Source organism: Microcebus murinus, chromosome 27 (assembly GCF_040939455.1).
Source record: "Microcebus murinus isolate Inina chromosome 27, M.murinus_Inina_mat1.0, whole genome shotgun sequence".
NCBI classification, from domain to species: domain Eukaryota; kingdom Metazoa; phylum Chordata; class Mammalia; order Primates; family Cheirogaleidae; genus Microcebus; species Microcebus murinus.
Genome location: NC_134130.1, coordinates 16,853,718 through 16,880,436, shown reverse-complemented (window position 1 = coordinate 16,880,436; position 26,719 = coordinate 16,853,718). Strand labels below are relative to the sequence as shown.

Here is a 26,719-nt window from a genome sequence, read left to right as displayed (position 1 = left end):
CACAATCCTGGCACAAAATAGTGGTGAATCCAGAGGGGCAGCAGCAGGAACCCCAAAGTAGGAGATCTCACAGGTGTATTTCCATGCTACAGAAGAGAATAAAACCTCACTGTGGTTTTGATTTGCATTTCTCTAATGATTAGAGATGTTGAGCATTTTTTATAGGTTTGCAGGCCATTATTCTGTCTTCTTTGGAGAAGTTTCTGTTCATTTCCATTGGCCATTTCTTGATGGGTTTGGTTTATTTTTTCTTGTTAATTATTTTGAGTTCTAGATAGATTCTTGTTATTAGACCCTTATCAGAAGTATAGAGAACAAATATTTTCTCCCATTCTGTAGGTTGCTCTAATGATAGTTTCCTTGGCTGTGCAACACCTTTTTAATTTGATCAGATCCCATTTGTTTATTTTTGTTGCTGCGGTGATTGCTTTGGGGGGTCTTCTTCAAGAATTCTTTGCCTAGGCCAATGTCTGATAGGGTTTTCCCAACATCTTCTTCTAGGATTCTTAAGGTTTCATACCTTAGGTTTAAATCTGTTATCCGTCTTGAGTGGATTTTTGTGAGAGGTAGAGATCCTAATTCATTCTTCTGCATGTAGCTAACCAGTTTTCCCAGCACCATTTACTGAAGAGAGATCCTTTTCCCCATTGTATATTTTTGTCTGCTTTATCAAAGATTAGGTTACCGTATGCAGATGGTTTCATCTCTGGAATATCAGTCCTATTCCAAATACCGATGCTTCTGTTCTGCCAGTGCCAGGCTGATTTAACTATTATTGTTTTATAGTACAGCTTGAAGTCAGGAAGATTGATGCCTCCCAGTTTTTTCTTTTTCCTTAAGATTGCTTGGCTATACGAGGTTTTTTCTGGTTCCATATAAAGTGAAGAATTATTTTTCTAGATCTGTAAAGAATGATGGTGGTACTTTGATGGGGATTGTATTAATTCTGTAGATCACTTTAGGTAATATTGACATTTTAACAAAAATGACTCTACCAATCCATGAACAAGGTAGATGTTTCCATCTGTTTACATGTTCTACACATTCTTTTTTCAGTGTTTCATAGTTCTCCTTGTATAAGTCTTTCATGTCTTTCATTGAATATACTCCTAGATATTTAATTTTCTTTGGGGCTATAGTAAAAGGCAACATCTCTAATAATTAGAGAAATGCAAATCAAAATCACAATGAGATACCACCTAACCCCGGTGACAATGGCTTGTGGCAAGAAATCCCAAAACAGATGGGTGGAGCAAGATGGCGGACGAGAAACACCACCAGACAGAGTGTCTCTGCAGAAAAGACAGATTCTAGCAGAAAATAGAAAAAAGAAGCAAGAAGATGAGCATACAGCAGACGAGGGCCGGAAGGAGGGGTACCTGAGACCCCGGGAGACTCCACGGGAGGAGGCTGCGGAGGAGAACTGGAGGCTGAGACCACCAGAGCAGCCCGGAGACCAGCGGCAAGGGTAGGTGGATTTGCTATTTCCCCTCCCCTGCATTTGGGACTGCTGGTGGACTCCCCAGCGGGTGGAGAGACCTGTGGACACCTGCCCAGAGACGGCCACCGCCAGCCAGCGGTGAGCCTATGGCAGACGTGGCACAAGGTTCCCAACTTCCTCCGGGCACCTCCGTGTGCACAGACCCGAGCCCCGCGGCAGGTGCCATATTGCCTACTCCTCCCCTCCGCCAACCCTACCCTCGGCTGCCCAGAGAGACAATACAAGCACCAGCCAGAGGCACCTCCAGGGAACAGGACCTTCCCTTTTGGGACCCTACAGCTGACTCAGGGGAACTCAGACTGTGAGCTTCCTACCCACCAGCTCTCCCAAGTGCTACTGGCACGGTGTTCCTAGGAGAATGGTGCCGACTCAGAGACTGAGAGACATAGACCCAGCTTGGGCTCCCTGTGAGTGAATTGGGACCGGAACTCCTCTCCCTGGTGGGGATACAGTTTGAACTCTGGAACCCAGAGGTCGGACCTGCAGACCAGATCCCCTGCACCAAGGGCTAGCATTGCCCAGGGCACAGAAGGGTTATACGTGAACAGCCTACTGAGGTGTGTGTGTCTTCAGAGGCGGATCAGCATCCTAGAGGGCAACCCTCCTCCAAGGAGGAGACCGTGCGCACAGCCCAGGTGGCGTTCCTGTGCAGGGAACCTCCCGGCCAGCATCACAGTCCGGGGAGGTCTGTTGGTTTCTGGTCTGGCCTGCTAGCAGAGGCCCAGGAGTAGCTGTGGAGTTGGGGAGGGTGGAAAGAAGCAAGGCCCGCTCCAGACTGCGGGTCTCAGAGAGCCCCACCCCCACACCCAGACTTTCTGGCTGAGCCGGACCATTCCAGCCCCACCCTGACAGCTTTCCCTGGAAGCAGAAAACAGAACTTTGACCCCTGCTAACTGCCTGAGGGCAGGCTTACTCAACCCAGCTCCGCGCAGAACAAGAGCTGATAACAGGACACAAAATCAACAGCATAGCCTGTTCCTCCAAGCAAACGCCACCTACTGACAGGGACGGCATCTTGCACAGCCTTTCCACGGCACCCACTGACTCAATATACAGGGAGTGGTCCAATCTCACCCACAGACACCACCTAAAGCCTGAGAAACTAAACAAGGTGTGTCAATACCCAAACAATAACCTAAAGGAAAGAAACAACAACTGATCGACATGGGAAGAAATCAGCGAAAGAACTCAGGAAATATGAAGAACCAAATGGAAAACACACCCCCAAAGAGGAGCACCAGCCCCCTAGAAACGGACACCAACCAAAATTAGGCAACCAATATGACAGAAGAGGAATTTCGTATGTGGATCATAAGAACACTCACCGAGCTGAAACAACAACTCAATAACCAACATAAAGAAACCACAAAAAGCCTCCAGGATATGGAAAAAGAAATAGACACAATGAAGAAAAGTTTAACCGAACTCCTGAATATGAAGAATTAATTCAAGGAACTACAAAATACAGTGGAAAGTCTCAAGAACAGGGTAGATCAAACAGAAGAAAGAATCTCAGAGCTTGAAGATAACACCCTCCAGTTAAATAAATCAGTCACAGAAATGGAGCAGAGAAACAAGAGAAAAGAGCAAAGCCTACAAGAGCTGTGGGATTATGTGAAGAAACCTAATGTGAAGGTCATAGGGTTACCAGAAGGGGAAGAAGACAACACTCAAGGGTTGGACAAGCTGTTTGAAGATATAATAGAGGAAAATTTCCCAGGCCTTGCTCAAAATCTTGATATACAACTTCAAGAAGCTCAAGGGACCCCTGGGAGATTCAATGCAGACAGGAAGACGTCACGACATGCAGTCATCAGACTGACCAAAGTATCAACTAAAGAGGCCCTTCTAAGAGCTGTAAGACAAAAGAAGCAAGTAACATACAAGGGAAAGCCAATTCGAATAACATCAGACTTCTCTAATGAGACTTTACAAGCAAGGGGAAACGGGGGCACCATTCTCACTCTTTTGAAACAAAACAATGCCCAGCCTAGAATATTATTCCCTGCAAAACTAAGCTTCGTATATGAAGCAGAAATAAAAACATTCTCAGACAAGCAAAGGCTCAGAGAATTCACCAAGACAAGACCAGCCCTACAAGAAGTACTTAAAACAGCGTTACACACGGATCATCATAATAATAACGCACGAATATAAAAACAACCAAAACCCAAAGATATTAAAGGCCAGATATTACAATGGCTCAAGATAGAAATCATAGCAACAACATCCAACCCAACAGAATGAACAGTAATCTACCTTACCTATCAGTTCTCTCAATAAATGTGAATGGCTTAAACTCTCCACTCAAGAGACATAGGCTGGCTGAATGGATAAGAAAATACAGGCCAAGCGTATGCTGTCTTCAAGAAACACATCTAACCTGCAAGGATGCAATAGACTAAAAATAAAAGGGTGGAGATCAGTATTTCAAGCAAATAGAAGCCAAAAGAAGGCTGGTGTGGCAGTTCTAATTTCAGATAATTTAGTTTGTAAAGCAATAAAAGTAGTGAAAGACAAAGAGGGTCATTATATAATGGTGATGGGCACAGTTCAACAAGAAGAGATAACAATTTTAAATATATATGCACCCAACTTAGGTGCACCCAGATTCATAAAGCAAACCGTACTGGAGCTAAGCAAATGGATTAACAGAAACTCCATAATCACAGGAGATTTCAACACCCCACTGACGGCACGAGACAGATCCTCCAAACACAAAATTAATAAAGAAATAATGGACTTAAACAAAACTCTAGAACAATGGGGTCTGACTGACATTTACAGAACATTCTACCCAAAATCCACTGAATATACGTTCTTCTCATCAGCACATGGGACATTCTCTAAGATTGACCATATCCTAGGACATAAAGTAAAGCTCAAGAAATTTAAAAAAATAGAAATCATACCATGTATCTTCTCAGATCACAGTGGAATAAAACTAGAAATCAACCCTAACAGAAACTCACATTTCTACAAAAAAACATGGAAATTAAACAACCTCCTACTAAATGATTACTTCATAAATGAAGAAATCAAGATGGAAATTGAAAAATTCTATGAACAAAATGACAATGGAGAGACAAGTTATCAAATCCTCTGGGACACAGCTAAAGAAGTTCTGACAGGAAAGTTTATCTCCATAAATGCCTATAACCAAAAGTCGAAAAGATCACAAATAGACAATCTAATGAAACAACTCAAAGAGCAGGTAAAAGAAGAACAGACCAACCACAAACCCAGCAGAAGAAGTGAAATCAACAAGATCAACTCAGATCTAAATGAAATTGAAAACAGGGAAGCTATTCAGAAGATCAACAAAACAAAAAGTTGGTTCATTGAAAAAATAAACAAAATTGACAAGCCACTGGCTAAGCTAAAGAAAAGCAGAAAGAGAAATCTCTAATAAGCTCAATCAGGAACAAAAAAGGAGATATCACAACTGATCCCAAAGAGATACAAGATATAATTTATGGGTAGTACAAAAATCTTTATTCACACAAATTGGAAAATGTGGAGGAAATGGACAAATTTCTAGAAACACACAGCCTCCCTAGGCTCAATCAGGAAGAAATAGGTTTCCTGAACAAACCAATCTCAAGAGCTGAAATAGAAACAGCAATTAATAATCTCCCTAAAAAGAAAAGTCCCGGTCCAGATGGCTTCACACCCGAAGTTTACCACATTTACAAAGAAGAACTAGTACCTATCTTGGAGAAACTATTCCACAACATCAAGAACACCGGAAACCTCCCCGACACCTTTTATGAAGCGAATATTACTCTGATACCAAAACCAGGGAAGGATGCAACAGAAAAAGAAAACTATAGACCAATATCCCTAATGAATATAGATGCAAAAATTTTCAACAACATCTTAGCTAACCGAATCCAGATGCTTATCAAAAAAATAATCCATCACGACCAGGTGGGCTTCATCCCAGGGATGCAGGGATGGTTCAACATACATAAATCTATAAATGCAATTCACCACATAAACAGAAGCAAAAACAAAGACCACATGATTCTTTCAATAGATGCAGAAAAAGCTTTTGACAAAATTCAACACCCTTTCATGATACAAACACTTAAGAAAATAGGCATAGAAGGGACATACCTAAAAATGATACAAGCCATATACAACAGACTCATAGCCAACATCATACTGAATGGGGAAAAACTGAAAGCATTCCCACTTAGAACTGGAACCAGACAAGGCTGCCCACTATCTCCATGTCTCTTCAACATAGTGCTGAAAGTCCTGGCTAAAGCATTCAGACAGGAAAGTGGAATTAAAGGTATCCAAATAGGGGCAGAAGAGATCAAACTTTCACTGTTTGCTGATGATATGATATTATATTTAGAAAACCCCAAAGATTCAACCAAGAAATTACTGGAACTGATCAATGAATTTAGTAAAGTCTCAGGATACAAAATCAATACACAGAAATCAGAGGCATTCGTATACACCAGCAACAATCAAATTGAGAACCAAATTAAAGACTCAATACCCTTCACAATAGCAACAAAGAAATTAAAGGACCTAGGAGTATACTTAACCAAGGCAGTAAAAGACCTCTACAGGGAGACATGAAACACTGAAGAAGGAAATAGCAGAGGATGTAAACAGATGGAAATCCATTCCATGCTCGTGGATCGGCAGACTCAACATCATTAAAATGTCTATACTACCCAAACTGATCTACAGATTTAATGCAATACCTATTAAAATCCCATCAGCATTCTTCACAGATATAGAAAAAATAATTTTACGCTTCGTATGGAACCAAAGAAGACCCCGAATATCAAGAGCATTCCTAGGCAACAAAAACAAAATGGGAGGTATTAATATGCCAGATATCAAACTATACTACAAAGCTGTAGTAATTGAACTAATCTGGTATTGGCACAAAAATAGGAATATTGACCAGTGGAACAGATGTGAAAATCCTGATATAAAACCATCCTCATATAGCCATCTAATCTTTGACAAAGCAGACAAAAACATACGCTGGGGAAAAGAATCCCTTTTCAATAAATGGTGCTGGGAAAACTGGATAGCCACTTGTAGAAGGCTAAAGCAGGACCGACACCTTTCACCTCTCAGAAAAATCAACCCACGCTGGATAACAGACTTAAACCTAAGGAATGAAACTATTAGAATTCTAGAGGAAAATGTTGGAAACACTCTCCTAGACATCGGCCTAGGCAAAGAGTTTATGAAGAAGTCCCCAAAGGCAACCAAAGCACCAACAAAAACAAATAAATGGGACATGATCAAACTACAAAGCTTCTGCACAGCCAAATAAACAGTCATGAAAGTTAACAGACAACCTACATATGGGACAAAATTTTTGCATCCTATGCATCTGATAAGGGGCTGATAACTAGAGTATACTTAGAACTCATGAAAACCAGCTAGAAAAAAATCAAATAACTCTATTAAAAAGTGGGCAAAGGAGTTGAACAGAAACTTTTCTAAAGAAGACAGAAGAATGGCCAACAAACATATGAAAAAATGCTCAACATCGCTAATCATCAAGGAAATGCAAATCAAAACCACCATGAGATATCACTTAACTCCAGTGAGAATGGCCTTTATCAAAAAGTCTCCAAACAATAAATGCTGGCATGGATGCGGAGAGAGAGGAACACTCCTACACTGCTGGTGGGACTGCAAACTAGTTCAACCTCTGTGGAAAGCAATATGGAGATACCTTAAAGTAATACAAGTGAATCTACTATTTGATCCAGCAATCCCATTACTGGGCATCTACTCAAAAGATTAATAAAATGTGGTATATGTATGTATACCATGGAGTACTATTCAGCTCTAAAAACAACGGTGATATAACACATCTTATATTTTCCTGGTTAGAGCTGGAACCCATACTACTAAGTGAAGTATCCCAAGAAGGGAAAAACAAGTACCACATATACTCACCAGCAAACTGGTATTAACTGAGTAGCACCTAATTGGACACATAGGTACTACAGTAATAGGGTATTGGGCAGGTGGGAGGAGGGAGGGGGACAGGTATATATATACATAATGAGTGAGATGTGCCCCATCTGGGGAATGGTCATGCTGGAAACTCAGACTTGTGGGGGGAGGGGGGGAAAGGGCATTTATTGAAATCTTAAAATGTGTACCCCCATAATATGCCGAAATAAAAAAAAATCACATTGCTTGAAGCATGATTAAAAATCATATCTCATATAATAGACTGTTCTCAGTGTTTGCCCAGAGTAGGCAGAGGCCGTAAGCAAGGCCTAGGGGGACTTGACATAGCAAGAGCATGAGTTTTATCACCACTTCTCTGCATCCCCTTACTGACATCTCACTTTTTGGGTTGACAGGCTTTATCATTCTTGTTTTTAAATATCTTGCTTTATTGAGTGGTGAAGCTAAGCTGATTGCTTTCTCATTAAAAGGCAACTTTTTCAAGAAAACACTTCTTTGAGGACAAGAAAGAGTTGGAATGAGGTGATAGAAGGAAAAACTCAAATGGAGAAATGATGAGACAAGGGAGACGAGGAGAAATACCAACATATCTTCTATGTCTTTGAATAATTATTGAGCATATATCAGCAAGCATAAAACTATCTTTTATTTTACAACAAGACAAAAATAATTCATGCATGTGAGGAAGCTGAATATGATTATCAACATATTTTTAATTAATTTGTAAGTTCTTACCATTTACTAATAACCAGAATAAAATACCAGACTGCCTTAGAAGAATGTTGAAGAAAGAGCAAGGAGTTTCAAAGTAGGAGGATTAGAGTAGATGAAGTATATGAGACCAGATAACCTACCAGCTGTGTTCCCAGGAGGAACTAAAGCACACTTACTCTGCTTAAGTGATGAGGAATACAGTCAGCATCATTAAGAAGCTCAGAGAGGCTATTTCTTGTGCACCAGCCATGATGGTAGGAGATGCTTCCATGGAAACAAACTCCCTAGAATCAATATGGACAATATGACTTCAGAATAGCAAAGGCCAGGTGACAGTACTTAATAATGTGGCAATGTGGATATAATTACTATAACAGATAGGCAGCAAGGCCAGAGTGACAACTGGGAGCCCTTGACCCATGGGAATCTACAACAATGATTAATAGACCATCCTGTTTTTAGAGCCAAGAGGAGATGGACAGCCAATGAGGTGTTGCTCAACTTATACAAAAAAAAAAAAATCATAAGGTGGTGAGCAGAAGGCCAATTTCAACAATATAATTAGAAAATAATGATTCCTATGGAACTCTTATTCTAAACTAGTTCTCAGAAGTAGATAGTCAATTGAAAGGAGACCACAGTACCAAAACGAGAATATATAAAACAGATTATGCTTCAAAGGGGTCTATGGTATATTTCAAGATAACTACACACAAGAAAATACCCAAATGGAATACCAAAATCTTTTGGGAGTTACTGGATATAGTATCAGAGCTGACATTGACACTAGGGGACACAAAATGCCATAATAGGCCCTTTAATGGCCGACAGTGCAATTGTTTCAAAGAGTCTGTGGATCCATTCCTGGTGATTTCCCCAGTCTCAGGTGCATAATCAGAATAGATTTATTTAGCAGCTGTTAGAAACCTTACATTAGTTTTCTAATCTGTCCAGTAACCGCTACCAGGGTGAAAAGATTCAAGTGAAACCCTTGATACTGTCTCCAAAAGCCAACACAGTAAGTCAAAAGCTATACAACACTTTTTCTGGAATTACAGATAATCTGCTACTCTCAAAGTTAAAAGACACAGGGACGTTGCTCCCTTTCATGTCCCCATTCATATAAACAGTGTAGCCCTTACAAAAGAGAGAAGAAAAGTGACAGATTGGAGAATGAAAGACAAGCATGTCTGTGGAAGAGGCATGTGGACATACCTATTAAAGTGGAGACAAATTGTGCAGATCTTTGCTGCAAATTTATGCTACCAGAAAGCATCTGCCGCATAGGAAATATTGAAGATCCTGATGAATAAGCCAACTCATCCAGTGGAGGTAAATTGGCTTCTGTTCTCAGCCACCCCAGTGCTTGCACAATGGGTCCACAACAGAGTGGCCATGATGTCAGAGATGGAGGCAACACATGACTCCATCATCACCTTGGAACCAGCTACAGCAGTAGGGACTGTGGCTTATTCCACTAACACATCCATTGAAAGGGTGTTTTTGAGTGGAAGTTTCTTCTTGCTTTTGTTTTATTTTTAAAAAATTGTTCCCAGCCACCACCCTGAAGTATCAATAACAAAGAAGAAAATAACATATGGGGCATGAATGTATCTGGGTAATGTAGCAGAGACTGTTGATTCTCTAACCCATTTCTCCCAGCACCAGCAATGGCAGACATTCCCAGCATGCTGATAGCTTCCTCCCCAGGTGCCTGTTTCTCTTTTCTTCTCTGTCTAGGGGTTTTCTCTGGCACCCTGGAAGCTTACACAGCTACATGCAGGTGTGATCTAGAAGTATGGGAGAGTTAACACCCTGGGGCTATTCGCAATCAGTAAAGAATGACTGCTGGTGGCCAAATGCCTTAAGATCTCCATCATTCAGTAGGATGATTCTGAGATGTGTTCTATACAATTCCTTTGTGGAGCAGTATTGAGCCATAGGTACCTACCACAGTAACCTCCCACTGATCATCCTTCATTAATTTTTGTCATTTCCTTTTCTTATTTCCTGTTGTGCTTCCTGGGATCACTTTCCAAGTAGACAATCTGCTCCAAATCCTTTTCTTGAGTCTGCTTTTGAAAGTACACAAGCTAAGAAAATACTGATGGTTTAAATCAATAATAATAATGCCTTGATAGGTTGAAATGTAAATAGAAATAAAATATACAGCAATGATAGCATAAATTTTGCTGGATTGACAAATGAAATGTTCTATGATCTTTATATTGTCTAAAAAAGAGTAAAATTACCAACTAACATTAGACTTTAATGAGTCAAATGTGCATATTGTAATCTTGTAAGGGCTTATGATATATAAGAAACTCCTCAAAATCAGTGAAACAAGGACCAAGACAAACAACCCAATAGAAAATAGGCAAGAGAACTGAACAAATAGTTTAGAAAAGAAGATGTCCAAATAGTCAATAAACATGTGAACATATGTATAAATCATCATAATCAGAAAAAATGAAAACTGACAATGAACTATCAGTACCGAGCCTCCACATGGCTAAAATTTAGATGATTGACAATTTCAAGTTTTGGCAAGCATGCAGATCAACAAAAACTCTTTTATGCTGTTCCTGGGAGTATGAATTTTTTCAGTCTCCTTGAAAAATAATTTATTATTTACTACAGTTGAAAACATTTATTCTTTATGACCTGATTTCACTCCTGCCCAACAGGAATAACATGCATATGTGATCCAAAAGACATATGCAAGAATCACAGCAGCATTATGTCCATCAACTTTAGAATGAACAATAAATTATGGTATGCTCATAAATGGAATACTACAGTAATAAAATGAACAACCTACGACTATACTCAACAATGTAATCTTAAATACATCAAAAAAGGGAAAATTAACTACTTTATTTATATATACATTATTAGATAACACCATATAAAGAAAATCAAAGAGACAAGTCCCATGAAAATAAGGACAGTAGTTTCCTTTGGGACAAAGACAGGGTAGTTATTGGGAGGAGGAAGCACTTCTAGGTATTAACAATGTTCCATTTCTTATCAGAAATGGTCATTACACAAGTTTATGCTTTGTGATAATTAAGCTTTGCATTCATGTTTTATATGCATTTCTATATATGTATTATATTTTATGAAAAAAGGAGATTTTAAGGAATTCACCTGGGTAGGACAATTCAGAACAAACCACCCTTGAGAGAATTAAGGGACCACTTCTCTTTAGTCAATGCCATTGAGTTTACATTCTTGTGCTCACTCTCCAGTGATAAGTCACAAATGTATCAATCATTTGCTTACAGTAAAAAATCTGGTCGGTTGCTATGTGATGAAATTTGATGTACAAATTATATTTAAGTCACCCTCCCCCAACTCTTACTGCATGTGTCACCACTGTACCACCCAATGTAATCCTGCCTAATCAACACTTCAATTTTCTTTCTTTTTATTGCTAAACTTCCATCAATATTTGCCTAGGAAGGCAATACTTCTTGAACAGTCTGGTTATTACTTTTGTAATGCTTTAATACATTCTTTGTAGCTTCTTTTCAATATTCCCTAATGACCTAATAGCTGTTTTATTCATTCTCATGCCTATGAGAGTGTCCTTATAATGCTTTCTTAGAGGTCATGATATCCAGTGGCTCCAAATCCAATTGCTCTTTTTTTTTGTTTTTTGTATTTTTCATATTCCATCTCTCTACTTGAGACAATACCTTTTTCATCTCCAATTTCCAATGCACAAATCAAATTATGCTTCTCTTGTGGTTAAATTCAAATAGCTTCCCTACAAAACAAAGAACAAACTTCTTAAGCATGTATTCATGGGCCTCTAAAATCTAGCTTCAACCTTTCTCCCTAACCTCACTTTCTAAGGAAATTATACTCTAGGTCATAAATCCACCATCCTTATAAAGAAAGAAAGAAAGAAAGAAAGAGAGAGAGAGAGAGAGAGAGAGACAGGCATACACACACACACTTCTCCTATACATACCTTCTATAGACTTGTGCTTAACTTATTCATTTTGTCTGTAATATATATAACAAAAACATACCAAACATGTAAATTAAGTTAGAGCTCATTTATAAAGCTAGATACAAAAAATAAATATCATATTGGCCAATTTAAAAGAGTAATACATTCTGAAAAAGTTAGTTTTGATCCAAGAAAGCAGGAAAACATTCATTGGAAAGTTTATTAGTGTAATTCAAAACTCCAACAAAAGAGAACTCTTAACTTTATAAATGATATTTACCAATGCTCTATAATGAGTATCTCTAAAGATAGAAATAAAGCAAAGATGCCCACAACATCACCAACATTTAAGTCTGTATGGACTATGTTAACAATAGAATAAACCAGAAAAAAGAAGAAAGCTATAAATATTAGAAATGAAAAGACAATACTACCATTATTTATATATAATATGTTTTCCTATCAAAGATGAGAATTAACTGAAAAATTAGAACTAGCAAAGCAATTAGATGGCTAGATATAAAATCAATATATAAATATCAATCATTTTCCTATAAACCACTTTTAAAATATAATTTTAAAAAGTTTATTTGCCACAGCAAACATAAATTTCAAAATGTCTAAGAAAAACTAAAAAGTGTATAATATTTGTATGAAAAAGTAACATTTTATAGAAGTTTGTAAAGTCTTTTAAAGAAGAGCTGAATATATGATATATCATGCTTCTGAAGAGACTTAATTATTTTAGACATGAACAATTTTCCCAAGGATAATAATATTAAAGAAATCTCAATCATAATAGTAATGAGATATTTTATGAAACTTAAATGCTGATTCTAAAATTCTATGGAAGAGGAATTAAACAAGAATAACAAAAAGAAAATAATTTAAAAGCAAAAGAGAGGTTGTTTTAAATGTCATCATATACCAAAGACAGTGCAGAAATAAAATGAAAATTAGAGAAACAGAATGGAAGCCATAAACATAATCCATGTATACATAGGTGTATAACAAAGTCAATGTTTCAAACGCAAAGGTTGATGAGCCTTTTTTAAAATGATACTAGAATAACTGAATATCTACAGGGAAAAATAAAATGTCACACCATTCATAAAACAGTGTCTAGAGCTAAATATGAAGAACAATCTACAAAATAATTAGAAGAAAATATGGGAGACTATATTTTTGTACTCAGAGCAGGGAAAGTTTTTCTAAAAGAAAAAACAAGTCATAAAGAAAAAGATATGTGTAACTATAATAAAAAAACTTAAAATATTTCCAATGAAATGATACCATTAGCAAAGCTGAATGGCAAGAAACTGACAGAAAATAACTGAAAGACAGATAAAAAGATTTAACTATCCATAATTTTTAAAGCTCCCCAAATCAATTAAAAATACTAAACTATTTTGAAAAGGGCAACTGACCTAAACAGGCAATTAAAATTTTTTAAATGAAACATGTATCATTAAAGCAATTAAAAAGTCAATCAATGTACTTTTAAACAATGTCCAAGTTATATTAATATTATAAACCAGAAAATTATTTTAAAATTTTTGAAATATCAGTAAGACCAAAAATTTAATAAATCTGTTCTTTGGACAAATTAAAAGCAATAAAATTTGATATTTTGTATTTAAATTTCAAACATAAAAAATACAAATATTAAAATGATAAATGAATACTGGATTATCTATAATTAGGAAGAGCAAAATGAGCAAGTAGAATCCTTGAGTGATCATCCTCCCACAGGAACAGCAAATTAAACAACTATCCATGTAAGAAATCACCTTCACAGAAACTAAAAAATCAGGTGCGAGATCACAGCACCTGTTTTATAATAGCATAATAACAAGAAAACACATGAAGAGGGTAGGAAGGAGAGACTCACATTGCCTGTACCACCCCTTCCCTATCTGCTGGCAGTACAGCTACCTGTGAGCCTGGGGAAGAGAGAGGGAAATGAGTGTGAGATTTTGCACTAGAACTCAATTCCAGCCTTGCCACAGTGGAACACAGCACCAGACAGAATGCTATGGCCCTTGGTTTCAGCCTGGTATCTTCAGAGAAAGCATTTGAAAGCACCCTTGACCAGAGGGAAATCAATAGCCCCAAATGGGAGGAAACAAAGTCTATCTGGCTAAAATGGCCTCAGACCTCAAATAAATTTCAGTGGCAGCCAGGCCATAGTGACCATGATTCTTGGATGAGCCTCACTGTTGCACTGGTCTGGGAAGCTGCAGGCTCAAAGTACAACCCAGCATGACACTAACTACAGTGGCCACAGGAATGCCTATGTCACCCCTCCCACAACTTCAGGCAGCATATCATGGAGATTCCTTCCACTTGGGGAAGTAGAGGAAAGAATATAAGAGACCTTTGCCTTAGAACTGAGTATAAGCCACACCAGAGTAAAACACTGAGCATAATCCCAAGGACCCTGATTTTAGGCTATTGCTCTGAGACACCACTTTGAGACCCACCCTGAGCCATGAAGGGATCTGCCACCCCAGTGTGACATACCCAAGTCATGGCCAGCTTATCTACCAGCTGGCTAAAGTAGCCTTGAGCCATCAGTGGCAGTCAGGCATTAGTGGCCACGGGCCTTGGGAGAGCCCCAGTATTGTGCTTATCTGGGAGGCCATGGGATTCAAGTACAAACCAGCATGATGCCAGCTGCAGCGGGCACAAGAGTGTTCATGTCCCTCCTCTCTCAATGCCTGGTAACTCACCAGGAAGAGAAACTCCTTCTGCTTGGGGGATAGGGAAGTGAGTGTGGGACTTTGCCTGGGAACACAGGAAATTCTACCTTAACTTCCCCAAGTCCATCAAGGCTGGGTATCTAGGAGTCTGCAAGAGTCACAGCATACTGTGCTTAGGGTGCCCTATAGTGTTGATATGGCTGCAGTGACCATAGGTTTATCGGACACAACATAAGAATACAATCTCCTTTAAATTCTTGGAAGGCCCTCTAAGAAGGGCAGTTACAAACAAGGCCAGACTGCAAAGACTGGAAAAATACTTACCTCTTCAATGTCCAGGCATTGATGAACATCCACAAGCCATGAGACTATTCAGAGAAATATGATCTCACCAAATAAGGTGCCAATGATAGAGCTTAATCTTGCAGTGACAGAGATATGTGACCTCTCAGGGAATTCAAAATAGCAGTTTTGAGGAAACTCAATTAACTTGAAGAAAACACAAAGAAGTAATTCAGATATTTATCATAGAAAATTACCAAAGAGATTGAAAAATTAATAAAAATCAAACAGAAATGCTGCAAATGAAAAATACAATTGATGAGCTAAAAAATACTTCACAGTGTCTCAACAGCAGAATCAATCAGAAGAAAGAATTAGTGATTTCAAGGGCAGGTTATTTGAAAATACAAAGTCAAAGGAGAAAAAAAGAAGAAGAAGAATGAAGAATGCTTAAAAGATCTAGAAAATACCCTCAAAAAGACAAATCTAAGTCATTGACTCAGAAAGAGGGGGTAGAGAAAGTTAGAAAAGTAGAAAGTTTATTTGAAGAAATAATAACACAGAACTTTCCAGACCTACAGAAAGATAAAAATGTTCAGGTACAAGCAGGTCAAAGAACACCAAGCAGATTCAACCCAAATAAAACTACCAACGGCATATAATAATCAAACTCTCAAAGGTCAAGGACAAACAGGATCCTAAAAGCAGCAAGAAAAAAGAAACAAATTACATATCAAGGAGTTTGATACATTGGGCAGCAGATTTCTCAGTGGAAATCCTACAGGCCGACAGGGGTAGGATGAGATATTCAAAGTACTGAGGAAATAAAGTTCTAACTAAGAATACTATACCCACAAAATTTATCCTTCGAACATGAGGAGAAATAAAGATTTTTCCAGATATGACTTTTTATGTCATGTCTTATAAGAAATGATAAAGGGAATTCTTCAGTCTGAACACAAAGGACAACAGCATGCAACAAGAAATAATCTGGAGGTATGAAACTCATTGGTAAAAGTAAGAAGATAAATTCAGATTACTGTAATGATCATGTAAAAACCACTCATATTTTTAGTATAAAGACTAAAAGAAACATATAGCAAAATTGACAATAATAACAACTTGTTAAGAGATAGGCAATACAAAAATATAAAAATTGAGACAAAAAAGTCAACAAGTGAGGAGAATAGAGTTCAAGTATAGAGTTTATGTTTTTCAAGGAAGGAAGGAAGGGAGAAAGCTCAGAAAGCAAGTCTCAAAATGGCAGTACTAAGTTCTTACCTATCAATAAAATTGAATGTAAATAGATTAAATAAATTTTCTAATCATAAGACACAGTGACTAAATGGGGGAAATCCAACTATATGCTGCCTACAAGAAACTCAATTCACCTATAAAGACACACATGCACTGAAAGTGAATGAATGGAAAAAATATTTCATGCAAATGAAAAGAAAAAGGAATAGCCATACTATATCAGATAAAATAGATTTCAAGTCAAAAAGTTTAAACAAAGATAAATATTATGATATAATGATAAATGAGTCAATTCAGAAAGAGGATAAAAGAACTGCAAATATATATGCACCCAACATTGGAACAACAAAATATACAAAGCAAGTATTAGTAGATCTAAAGTAAAGATATATGACAATACAATAATAGAGGACTTTAACACCCCACTATTATCAATGGACACATAATGAACATAGAAAATCAACAAAGAAACATTGGAATTAAACAGCACTCTAGAACAAATGGACCTGATAGTTACAAAAATTTTTATCTAACTGCAGAATACACATTCTTCTAATAAGCACATGGAACATTTTCCAGGATGGACCATATGTTAGGTGACAAAACAAATCTCAACAAATTTTTAAAACCTGAAATCATACCACGTATCTTTTCTGACCACAACGGATAAAACTAGAAATCAAAGAGGAACTTTAGAAACTGTAAAAATACATGGCAATTAAACAACATGCTCTTGAATAATCAATGGGCCAATGAAATGGGACTCACATGGCCCCACCTTGACAGGGAGACTTACTGAGTGGGGCCATTCTCACCCCTCCCTGACAGCTTTTCCTGGAAACAGACAACAGAACTTTGACCCCTGCAAACAGCATTTGTGGTACCTCAGGGTAGCCTTAACCAACCCTGCTCTGCCCACACTCACTCCCAGACAAGCCCTCACTAAGGTGGAGAATAAGGACACACCTGGAAGTCCCAGGTGTGGCACCGGAGGCACTAGAGTGCCTCTCCAGAAGAACAACAGATGGCTACAGGACCCAAAAACAACAGTGTAGCTTGTTCCTCCCAGCAAGCACGCCCTACATACAAGGAAGACAATCTGCACACGCTTTTATGGTATCTACTAACTTAGCATACAGGGTATGGTCAAATCTTACCCACAAACACCACCTACTGGCTCAGACACTACAGAAGGCATGTCATTACCCAAATGACAACCTAAATGTAAGAAGCAACAACTGATCCAGATGGGAAGTAATCAGCGAAGGAACTCTGAAAATATGAAACCCAAATGGAAAGCACACTCCCAAACACAAATACCAGCCATTCAGAAATGGATATCAACCAATAGATATCAACCAGACCATTAAAATGACAGAAGAGGAATTTCAACCATAGATGGTAAGAAAATTCAAAGATTTGCAAGAAAAACTAGATAACCTACACAAAGAAAATCCACAAAGATACCAGCACCTGGAACAAAAATACAATAAAGAAATTCAAACAATGAAGAAAAATCTAACCAAACTCTGGAAATGAAGAATAAATTCAGGGAACTATGAAACACAAAGGAAAGCCTCAAAACAGGATAGCTCAAAAAGAAGAAAGAATGTCAGAGACTGAAGATAACACCTAACAATTAAATAAATCAGTCACAGAAATGGAGCAGAGAAACAAGAGAAAAGAGCAAAGCCTACAAGAGATGTGAGATTATGTGAAGAAACCTAATGTGAGGAATATAGGGTTACCCAGAGGGGAAGAAGAAAACACTCAAGGTTTGGACAACCTATTTGAAGATATAATAGATGAAAATTTCTCAGGCCTTGCAAAAATCTCCAGATACTAGTTCAAGAAGCTCAGAGGACCCCTGGGAGATTCAATGCAGACAGGAAGATGTCAAAACACATGGTCATCGGACTAACCAAAATATCGACTAAAGAGGCCATTTTAAGAGCTGTAAGATGAAAGAAGCAAGTAACATACAAAGGAAAGCCAATCTGAATAACACCAGACTTCTTTACTGAGACTTTACCAGCAAGGAGAGACTGGGGCCCCATTCTCACTCTTCTGAAACAGAACAATACCCAGTCTAGAATCTTACTCCCTGAAAAACGAAGTTTTGTATATGAAGGAGAAATCAAGACATTTTCAAATAAGCAAAGACTGAGGGAATTCACCATGACAAGACCAGCCCTTCAAGAAGTATGCAAAACAGTATTACCCATGGATCAGCACAATAAACATTCATGAATGTAAATCTACTCAAAGCTAAAGATCAAAGCCCAGATACCACAATGGCCCAAGAGAGAAAACTAAGCAATAAAGTTCAACCCAACATAATGAACAGAAATCTGCCCCACCTATCACTTACCTCAATAAATGTGAATGGCTTGAACTCCCCACTCAAGAAACATAAGCTGGCCGAATGGATAAAAAAATACAAGCCAAGTATCTGCTGCCTTGAGGAAACACATATAACCTGCAAGGATGCAGTTACACTAAAGGTAAAGGGATGAAGAACAGTATTTCAAGCAAACGGAAGCCAAAAGAAAGCTGGCATAGTGGTGCTGATTACAGATAACTTAACTTTTAAATCAACAAAAGTAATAGAAGACAAAGAAGGTAACTATATAATGGTGATGGGTACGGTTCAACAAGAAGACATAAAAATTATAAATATATATGCATCCAACCTAGGTGCACCCAGATCCATACAGCAAACTGTACTTGATTTAACCAAATGGATAAACAATACCACCATAATAGTCAGAGACTTTAACACCCCACTGAAAACACTGGACAGATCCTCCAAACAGGAAATCAACAAAGAAATAATGGACTTAAACAGAACTCTAGAAAAAATGGGCCTGACTGACATTTACAGGACATTCTACCCCCAAACCACTGAATATATGTTCTTCTCATCAGCTCATATGTAATTCTCTAAGACTGACCATATCCTAGGACACAAAGCACGTCTAAAACAATTTTAAAAAATAGAAATTATACCGTGTACCTTTCAGACCACAATGGAATAAATGTAGAAATCAATCATAACAGGAGGTCTCATTTCTACACGAAGTCGAGGAAACTAAATAACCTTCTGCTGAATGATCACTTCATAAATGAGGAAATCAAGATGGAAATCAAAAGATTCTTTGAACTAAATGACAAAGGAGACACAAGTTATCAAAACCTGTGGGACACAGCTAAAGCAGTCCTGAGAGGAAAGTTTATTTCCATAAATGCCTATATCCAAAAGTCAAAAAGATCACAAATAGAAAACCTAATGAATCGTCTCAAAGAGCTAGAAAAAGAACAAACCAACCCCAAACCCAGCAGAAAAAGTGAAATCACTAAGATCAAATCAGAACTAAATGAAATTAACAACAGGGAAACTAAACAGAAGATTAATGAAACAAAAAGTTGGTTCTTTGAAAAAATAAACAAAATTGACACACCATTGGCTAGACTAACGAAAGGCAAAAAAGAAAAATCTCTAATAAGCTCCATCAGGAACAATAAAGGAGAAATTACAACTAATGCCATGGAGATACAAGATATAATTTATGAATACTACAAAAACCTCTATGCACACAAACTGGAAAATGTGGAGGAAATGGACAATTTCTTAGAAACATACAGCCTCCCTAAGCTCAACCAGGAAGAAATAGAATTCCTGAACAGACCAATATCAAGTACTGAAATTGAAACAGCACTAAAAAACCTTCCTAAAAAGAAAAGTCCTGGACCAGATGGTTTCACATCCGAATTTTAACACACCTACAAAGAACTGCTGCCTATCCTGCAGAAATTATTCCACAACATCGAGAAGGATGGAAACCTCCCCAACAGAGTTAATGAAGCGAACATAACCCTGATACCAAACCAGGAAAGGATGTAACAAAAAAAGAAAACTACAGACCAGTATCCCTTATGAATATAGATGCAAAAATTCTCAACAAAATCCTAGCCAAGGTGAATCCAGGTGGTTGTAAAGACAATAATTCATCACAACCAAGTGGGCTTCATCCCAGGGATGCAGGGATGGTTCAATATACGCAAATCTATAAATGTAATTCACCATATAAACAGGAGCAAAAACAAAGGCAATATGATCTTCTCAATAGACATAGAGAAAGCCTTTGATAAAATTCAACACCCTTTTATGATAAGAACTCTCAAGCATACATGGGCTTACCTAAAAATGTTACAATCCATATATGACAAACCCACAGCCAATATCATACTGAATGGGGAAAAATTGAAAGCATTCCCATTTAGAACTGGAATAAGACAAGGTTGCCCAGTATCTTCACTTCTGTTTAGCACAGTGCTGGAAGTCCTCACTACAGCAATCAGACAAGAGAGTGGAATTAAGGGCATCCAAATGGGAGCAGAAGAGATCAAACTCTCACTCTTTGCTGATGACATGATATTATACTTAGAAAACCCCAAGGATTCAACCAAGAGACTCCTTGAATTGATAAATGAATTTGGTAAATCCTCAGGATACAAAATCAATACACAGAAATCACAGGCATTCATATAGGCCAACAACAGTACAAGTGACAACCAAATCAAACACTTAATTCCCTTCAAAATTGCAACAAAGAAAATAAAGTACCCTGGAATATATTTACCTAAGTAGGTAAAAGACCTCTAAAGGGAAAACTATGAAACACTGAAGAAAGAAATAGCAGAGGACGTAAATAGGTGGAAGAACATACCATGATCATGGGTCGGCAGAATCAACATTGTTAAAATGTCTATACTACCCAAAGTGACCTACGGAGTCAATGCAATCCCTATCAAAATGCCACGATCATTTTTCACAGATATAGAAAAAATAATTTTATGCTTCATATGGAACCAGAGAAGACCCCGTATTGCAAAATCAATCCTAGGCAATAAAAACAAAATAGGAAGTATCAATTTATCAGACTTCAAGCTATACTACAAGGCTATAGTCATCAAGAGATCTTGGTACTGGCACAAGAACAGGGACATTTACCAGTGGAACAGAACAGAGAACCCAGATATAAAACCACCCTCATATAGCCAACTAATCTTCGACAAAGCAGACAAAAACATAAACTAGGGAAAAGAATCCTTATTCAACAAATGGTGCTGGCAAAACTGGATAGCCACATGTAGAAGACTGAAACAGGACCCACACCTTTCACCTCTCACAAAAATCAACTCATGCTGGCTAACAGACTTGAACCCTAGGTATGAAACTATTAGAATTTTAGAGGAAAATGTTGGAAATACTCTTCTAGACATTGGCCTAGGCAAAGAATTTATGAAGAAGACCCCAAAGGCAATCACAGCAGCAACAAAACTAAATAATGGGACCTGATCAAATTAAAAAGCTTTTGCATAGTCAAGGAGACTGTCAAGAGAGCAAACAGACAATCCACAGAATGGGAGAAAATTTTTGCAAGCTATACATCTGATAAAGGGCTGATTACTACAATTTATTTAGAACTCAGGAAAATCAGCAAGAAAAAAATCAAATAACCCTATCAAAAAAATGGGCAAAGGACATGAACAGAAACTTCTCAAAAGAAGACAGAATAATGACCAACAAACATATAAAAAAATATTCAACATCTCTAATCATCAGGGAAATGCAAATCAAAACCACAATGAGATATCACTTAACTCTAGTGAGAATGGCCTTTACCAAAAGTCCCAAAACAATAAATGTTGGCGTAAATGCAGAGAGAAAGGAACACTCCTACACTGCTGGGGAGACTGCACACTAGTTCAACCTCTATGGAAAGCAATATGGAGATACCTTAAAGCAATACAAGTGGATCTACCATTTGATCCAGCAATTCCACTAATGGGCAGCTACCCAAAGACCTTGCCAGTGCCCAGACTGGCAGATTGAAATTCTAGTAGGGTCAGGCACATGTGGTAAACTGCTTTCCTCTGGGAAAAAGTGAGAGCTGTGCAGAGCAAAGCTGGTGCATATTAAACATCCTCATCATCGGGACAGAATGTGCTTTCTTGAGTGTCTGTTAACATAGGACTGCTGCCTCTTCATAAATTCAAAAGACCCTCATTTACAGTCACATTATACAAGAGACTTGGAAGTTCCAAATGTAGCCAAAAAAGTAGAATTTAAAAGCTCTATTGACTTAAGCTAATCTATTTCACAAGTAAAAAACATGTTTAATTGAACTTGCTCTTTGTTCTTAATTTCCATTTATTTGTCTCTTGCTTTTTCTAAAACAATAGATGCATGGAATTTCTAATGGACTCCATTAGAAATTAAGTCCTCTCTGTCCCCTGTTTACATTTCAACAAGCCCAGTTTCTCTTAATGGCATTTAATGATCACAATATGTACTTTTCAAAAAAGATTCATCAATCACTATTATTAAGAAAGAATATTGTTTGTTCACTTTTCACTATGACTTTAAAACTATGTAGTGCTAATTTAACAAATATATGGCACTTTATTATCCAAGCTTAGAATAAGAATCATTGCATCAATGTCCAAAGCACCTCTGGAAAAATTTCTAACTCTTGGGAAACAACAGAGGATTCTGTGATGGTTGGCGAAAGGTAACAAGATAAATTGTTATGGTGGCTCTGGCATAGCCAGAGAAACTGAATCTGAGTCTGAATCTGTCATTTGCAGGTAAGTCACTTCCACGCCTCTGAGCCTCATTTCTTTATCTATAAATTAGAAGTAATAATAGAGCTATGTCAAAGGAAATTTTATGAGAATAAGAGTATGTAGAATGTGTGGTTAATTATATAAAGAAATTTACATTTCCCTGATGATTAGAGATGTTGAGCATTTTTTCATGTTTCTTGGCCATTATTCTGTATTCTTTTGAAAAATTTCTGTTCATGTCCTTTGCCCACTTTTTGATAGGGTTGCTTCACTTTTCCTTGCTGATTTTCCTGAGTTCTAAATAAATTCTAGTTATCAGCCCTTTATGAGATGTATAGCTTGCAAAAATTTTCTCCCATTCTGTGGGTTGTCTGTTTGCTCTCTTGACAGTTTCTTTGGCTGTGCAGAAGCTTTATAATTTGATCAGGTCCCATTTATTTATTTTTGTTGCTGCTGTGATTACCTTTGGGATCTTCTTCATAAATTCTTTGCCTAGGCCAATGTCTAGAAGGGTATTTCCAACATTTTCCTCTAAAATTCTAATAGTTTCCCACCTAAGATTTAAGTCTGTTAGCCAGCATGAGTTGATTTTTGTGAGAGGTGAAAGGTGTGGGTCCTGTTTCAGTCTTCTACATGTGGCTATCCAGTTTTGCCAGCACCATTTATTGAATAAGGATTCTTTTCCCCAGTTTATGTTTTTGTCTGCTTTGTCGAAGATTAGTTGGCTATATGAGGATGGTTTTATATCTGGGTTCTCTGTTCTGTTCCATTGGTCATTGTCCCTGTTCTTGTGCCAGTGCAAAGCTGTTTTAATGACTATAGCCTTGTAGTATAGTTTGAAGTCTGATAAATTGATACCTCCTATTTTGTTTATGGAGATACCTTAAAGCAATACAAGTAGATCTACCATTTGATCCAGCAATTCCACTAATGGGCAGCTACCCAAAGATCAAAAGTCACTTTATGAAAAAGACACCTGCACTCGAATGTTTATAGCAGGATAATTCACAATCGCAAAGCTGTGGAAACAACCCAGGTGCCCATCAATACATGAGTGGATTAATAAAATGTGGTATATGTATACTATGGAGTACTATTCATCTTTAAGAAACAATGGTAATATAGCACCTCTTGTGTTTTCCTGGATAGAGCTGGAACCCATTCTACTAAGTGAAGTATCTCAAGAATGGACAAACAAGCACCACATGTACTCACCAGCAAATTGGTATTGACAGATCAACATCTAAGTGGACATATAGGAAAAACATTTATCGGGTGTCAGGTGAGTGGGAGGGGGTAGGCAGGGTTGGGTATATACAAACACAATGAGTGCAATGTGCAACGTTTGGGGGATGGTTACACTTGAGGCTCTTACTGAGTGGGGACGGGGGCATGGGCCATATATGTGACCTTAACATTTGTACCCCCATAATATGCTAAAATAAAAAAAAAATAGAAAGACTTCAAATGAATGACCCCACAATGCACTGCAAAGAATAAGAAAAGTACATATCGCTTTTTCGCAACGGGTTTGCCGCCAGAACACAGGTGCCGTGAAAACCACCCATAAAAGCCAAAATGGGGAAGGAAAAGACCCACATCAACATCGTCGTCATCGGACATGTAGATTCGGGCAAGTCCACCACTACTGGCCATCTGATCTACAAATGTGGTGGGATCGACAAAAGAACCATCGAAAAATTTGAGAAGGAGGCCGCTGAAATGGGAAAGGGCTCCTTCAAGTATGCCTGGGTCTTGGATAAACTGAAAGCTGAGCGTGAGCGTGGTATCACCATTGATATCTCCCTGTGGAAATTTGAGACCAGCAAATATTATGTGACTATTATTGATGCCCCAGGACACAGAGACTTTATCAAAAACATGATTACAGGCACATCTCAGGCTGACTGTGCTGTCCTGATTGTTGCTGCTGGTGTTGGTGAATTTGAAGCTGGTATCTCAAAGAATGGGCAGACCCGTGAGCATGCCCTTCTGGCTTACACACTAGGTGTGAAACAACTAATTGTTGGTGTTAACAAAATGGATTCCACTGAGCCACCCTACAGCCAGAAGAGATACGAGGAAATTGTTAAAGAAGTCAGCACTTACATTAAGAAAATTGGCTACAACCCTGACACAGTAGCATTTGTGCCAATTTCTGGCTGGAATGGTGACAACATGTTGGAGCCAAGTGCTAACATGCCTTGGTTCAAGGGATGGAAAGTCACCCGTAAAGATGGCAATGCCAGTGGAACCACACTGCTTGAAGCTCTGGATTGCATCCTGCCACCAACTCGTCCAACTGATAAGCCCTTGCGTCTGCCTCTCCAGGATGTCTACAAAATTGGTGGTATTGGCACTGTCCCTGTGGGCCGAGTGGAGACTGGTGTTCTCAAACCTGGCATGGTGGTCACCTTTGCTCCAGTCAATGTTACAACTGAAGTAAAGTCCGTTGAAATGCACCATGAAGCTTTGAGTGAGGCTCTTCCAGGGGACAACGTGGGTTTCAACGTCAAGAACGTATCTGTCAAAGATGTTCGTCGTGGCAACGTTGCTGGTGACAGCAAAAATGACCCACCAATGGAAGCAGCAGGCTTCACTGCTCAGGTGATTATCCTGAACCATCCAGGCCAAATTAGCGCTGGCTATGCTCCTGTACTGGATTGTCACACTGCTCACATTGCCTGCAAGTTTGCTGAGCTGAAGGAAAAGATTGATCGCCGCTCTGGAAAGAAGTTGGAGGATGGTCCTAAATTCTTGAAGTCTGGTGATGCTGCCATCGTTGATATGGTCCCTGGCAAGCCCATGTGTGTCGAGAGCTTCTCAGACTATCCTCCTCTGGGTCGTTTTGCTGTTCGTGATATGAGACAGACAGTTGCTGTGGGTGTCATCAAAGCAGTGGACAAGAAGGCTGCTGGAGCTGGCAAGGTCACCAAATCTGCCCAGAAAGCTCAGAAGGCTAAATGAATATTATCCCTAATACCTGCCACCCCACTCTTAATCAGTGGTGGAAGAACGGTCTCAGAACTGTTTGTTTCAATTGGCCATTTAAGTTTAATAGTAAAAGACTGGTTGTTAATAACAATGCATCGTAAAACCTTCAGAAGGAAAGGAGAATGTTTTGTGGACCACTTTTGTTTCTTTTTGTGTGGCAGTTTTAAGTTATTAGTTTTTAAAATCAGTACTTTTTAATGGAAACAACTTGACCAAAAATCTGTCACAGAATTTTGAGACCCATTAAAACAAAGTTTAATGAGAAAAAAAAAAAAAGAAAAGTACATATCAGAGCCAATATTAGTAGAAGAAATAAAAAGAATCAGAGCATGAATAAATAAAATAAAACTAAAATAACACAAAAGATCAACAAAACTAAAACTTGTTTTTTTGGAAAGATAAAGTCAACAAACCTGTAGCTAGATACACAAAGAAAAAAAGAAAGAGGACTCAAATAAATGGAAATAGAGGTAAAAAAGGAGATATTATAACTGAAACCACACAAAACAAAGCATCATTAGAGAATACTAAGACCAATTATATGCCAATAAATTGAAAAACCTAGAAGAAAAGTATAAATTTCTGGACATATACAACATACCAAGATTGAATCACAAAGAAATAGAAAACCTGAACAAATCAATAATGAGTAACAAGATTGAAGCAGTAAGAAAAAGTCTTCCATCAAAGAAAAGCCCAGGACCTGAT

At 38.1% G+C, this 26,719-nt stretch overlaps 1 protein-coding gene across 1 annotated transcript; it reads left to right on the top strand.

Annotated features, from left to right (window-relative positions):
* Positions 1–24,523: 24,523 nt before the first annotated feature.
* LOC142864861 (elongation factor 1-alpha 1) lies at positions 24,524–26,266 on the top strand. Its single transcript, XM_075998309.1, has one exon. The coding sequence runs from the start codon at positions 24,596–24,598 to the stop codon at positions 25,982–25,984; it is 1,389 nt and encodes a 462-aa protein (XP_075854424.1). The 5' UTR covers positions 24,524–24,595; the 3' UTR covers positions 25,985–26,266.
* Positions 26,267–26,719: the final 453 nt, after the last annotated feature.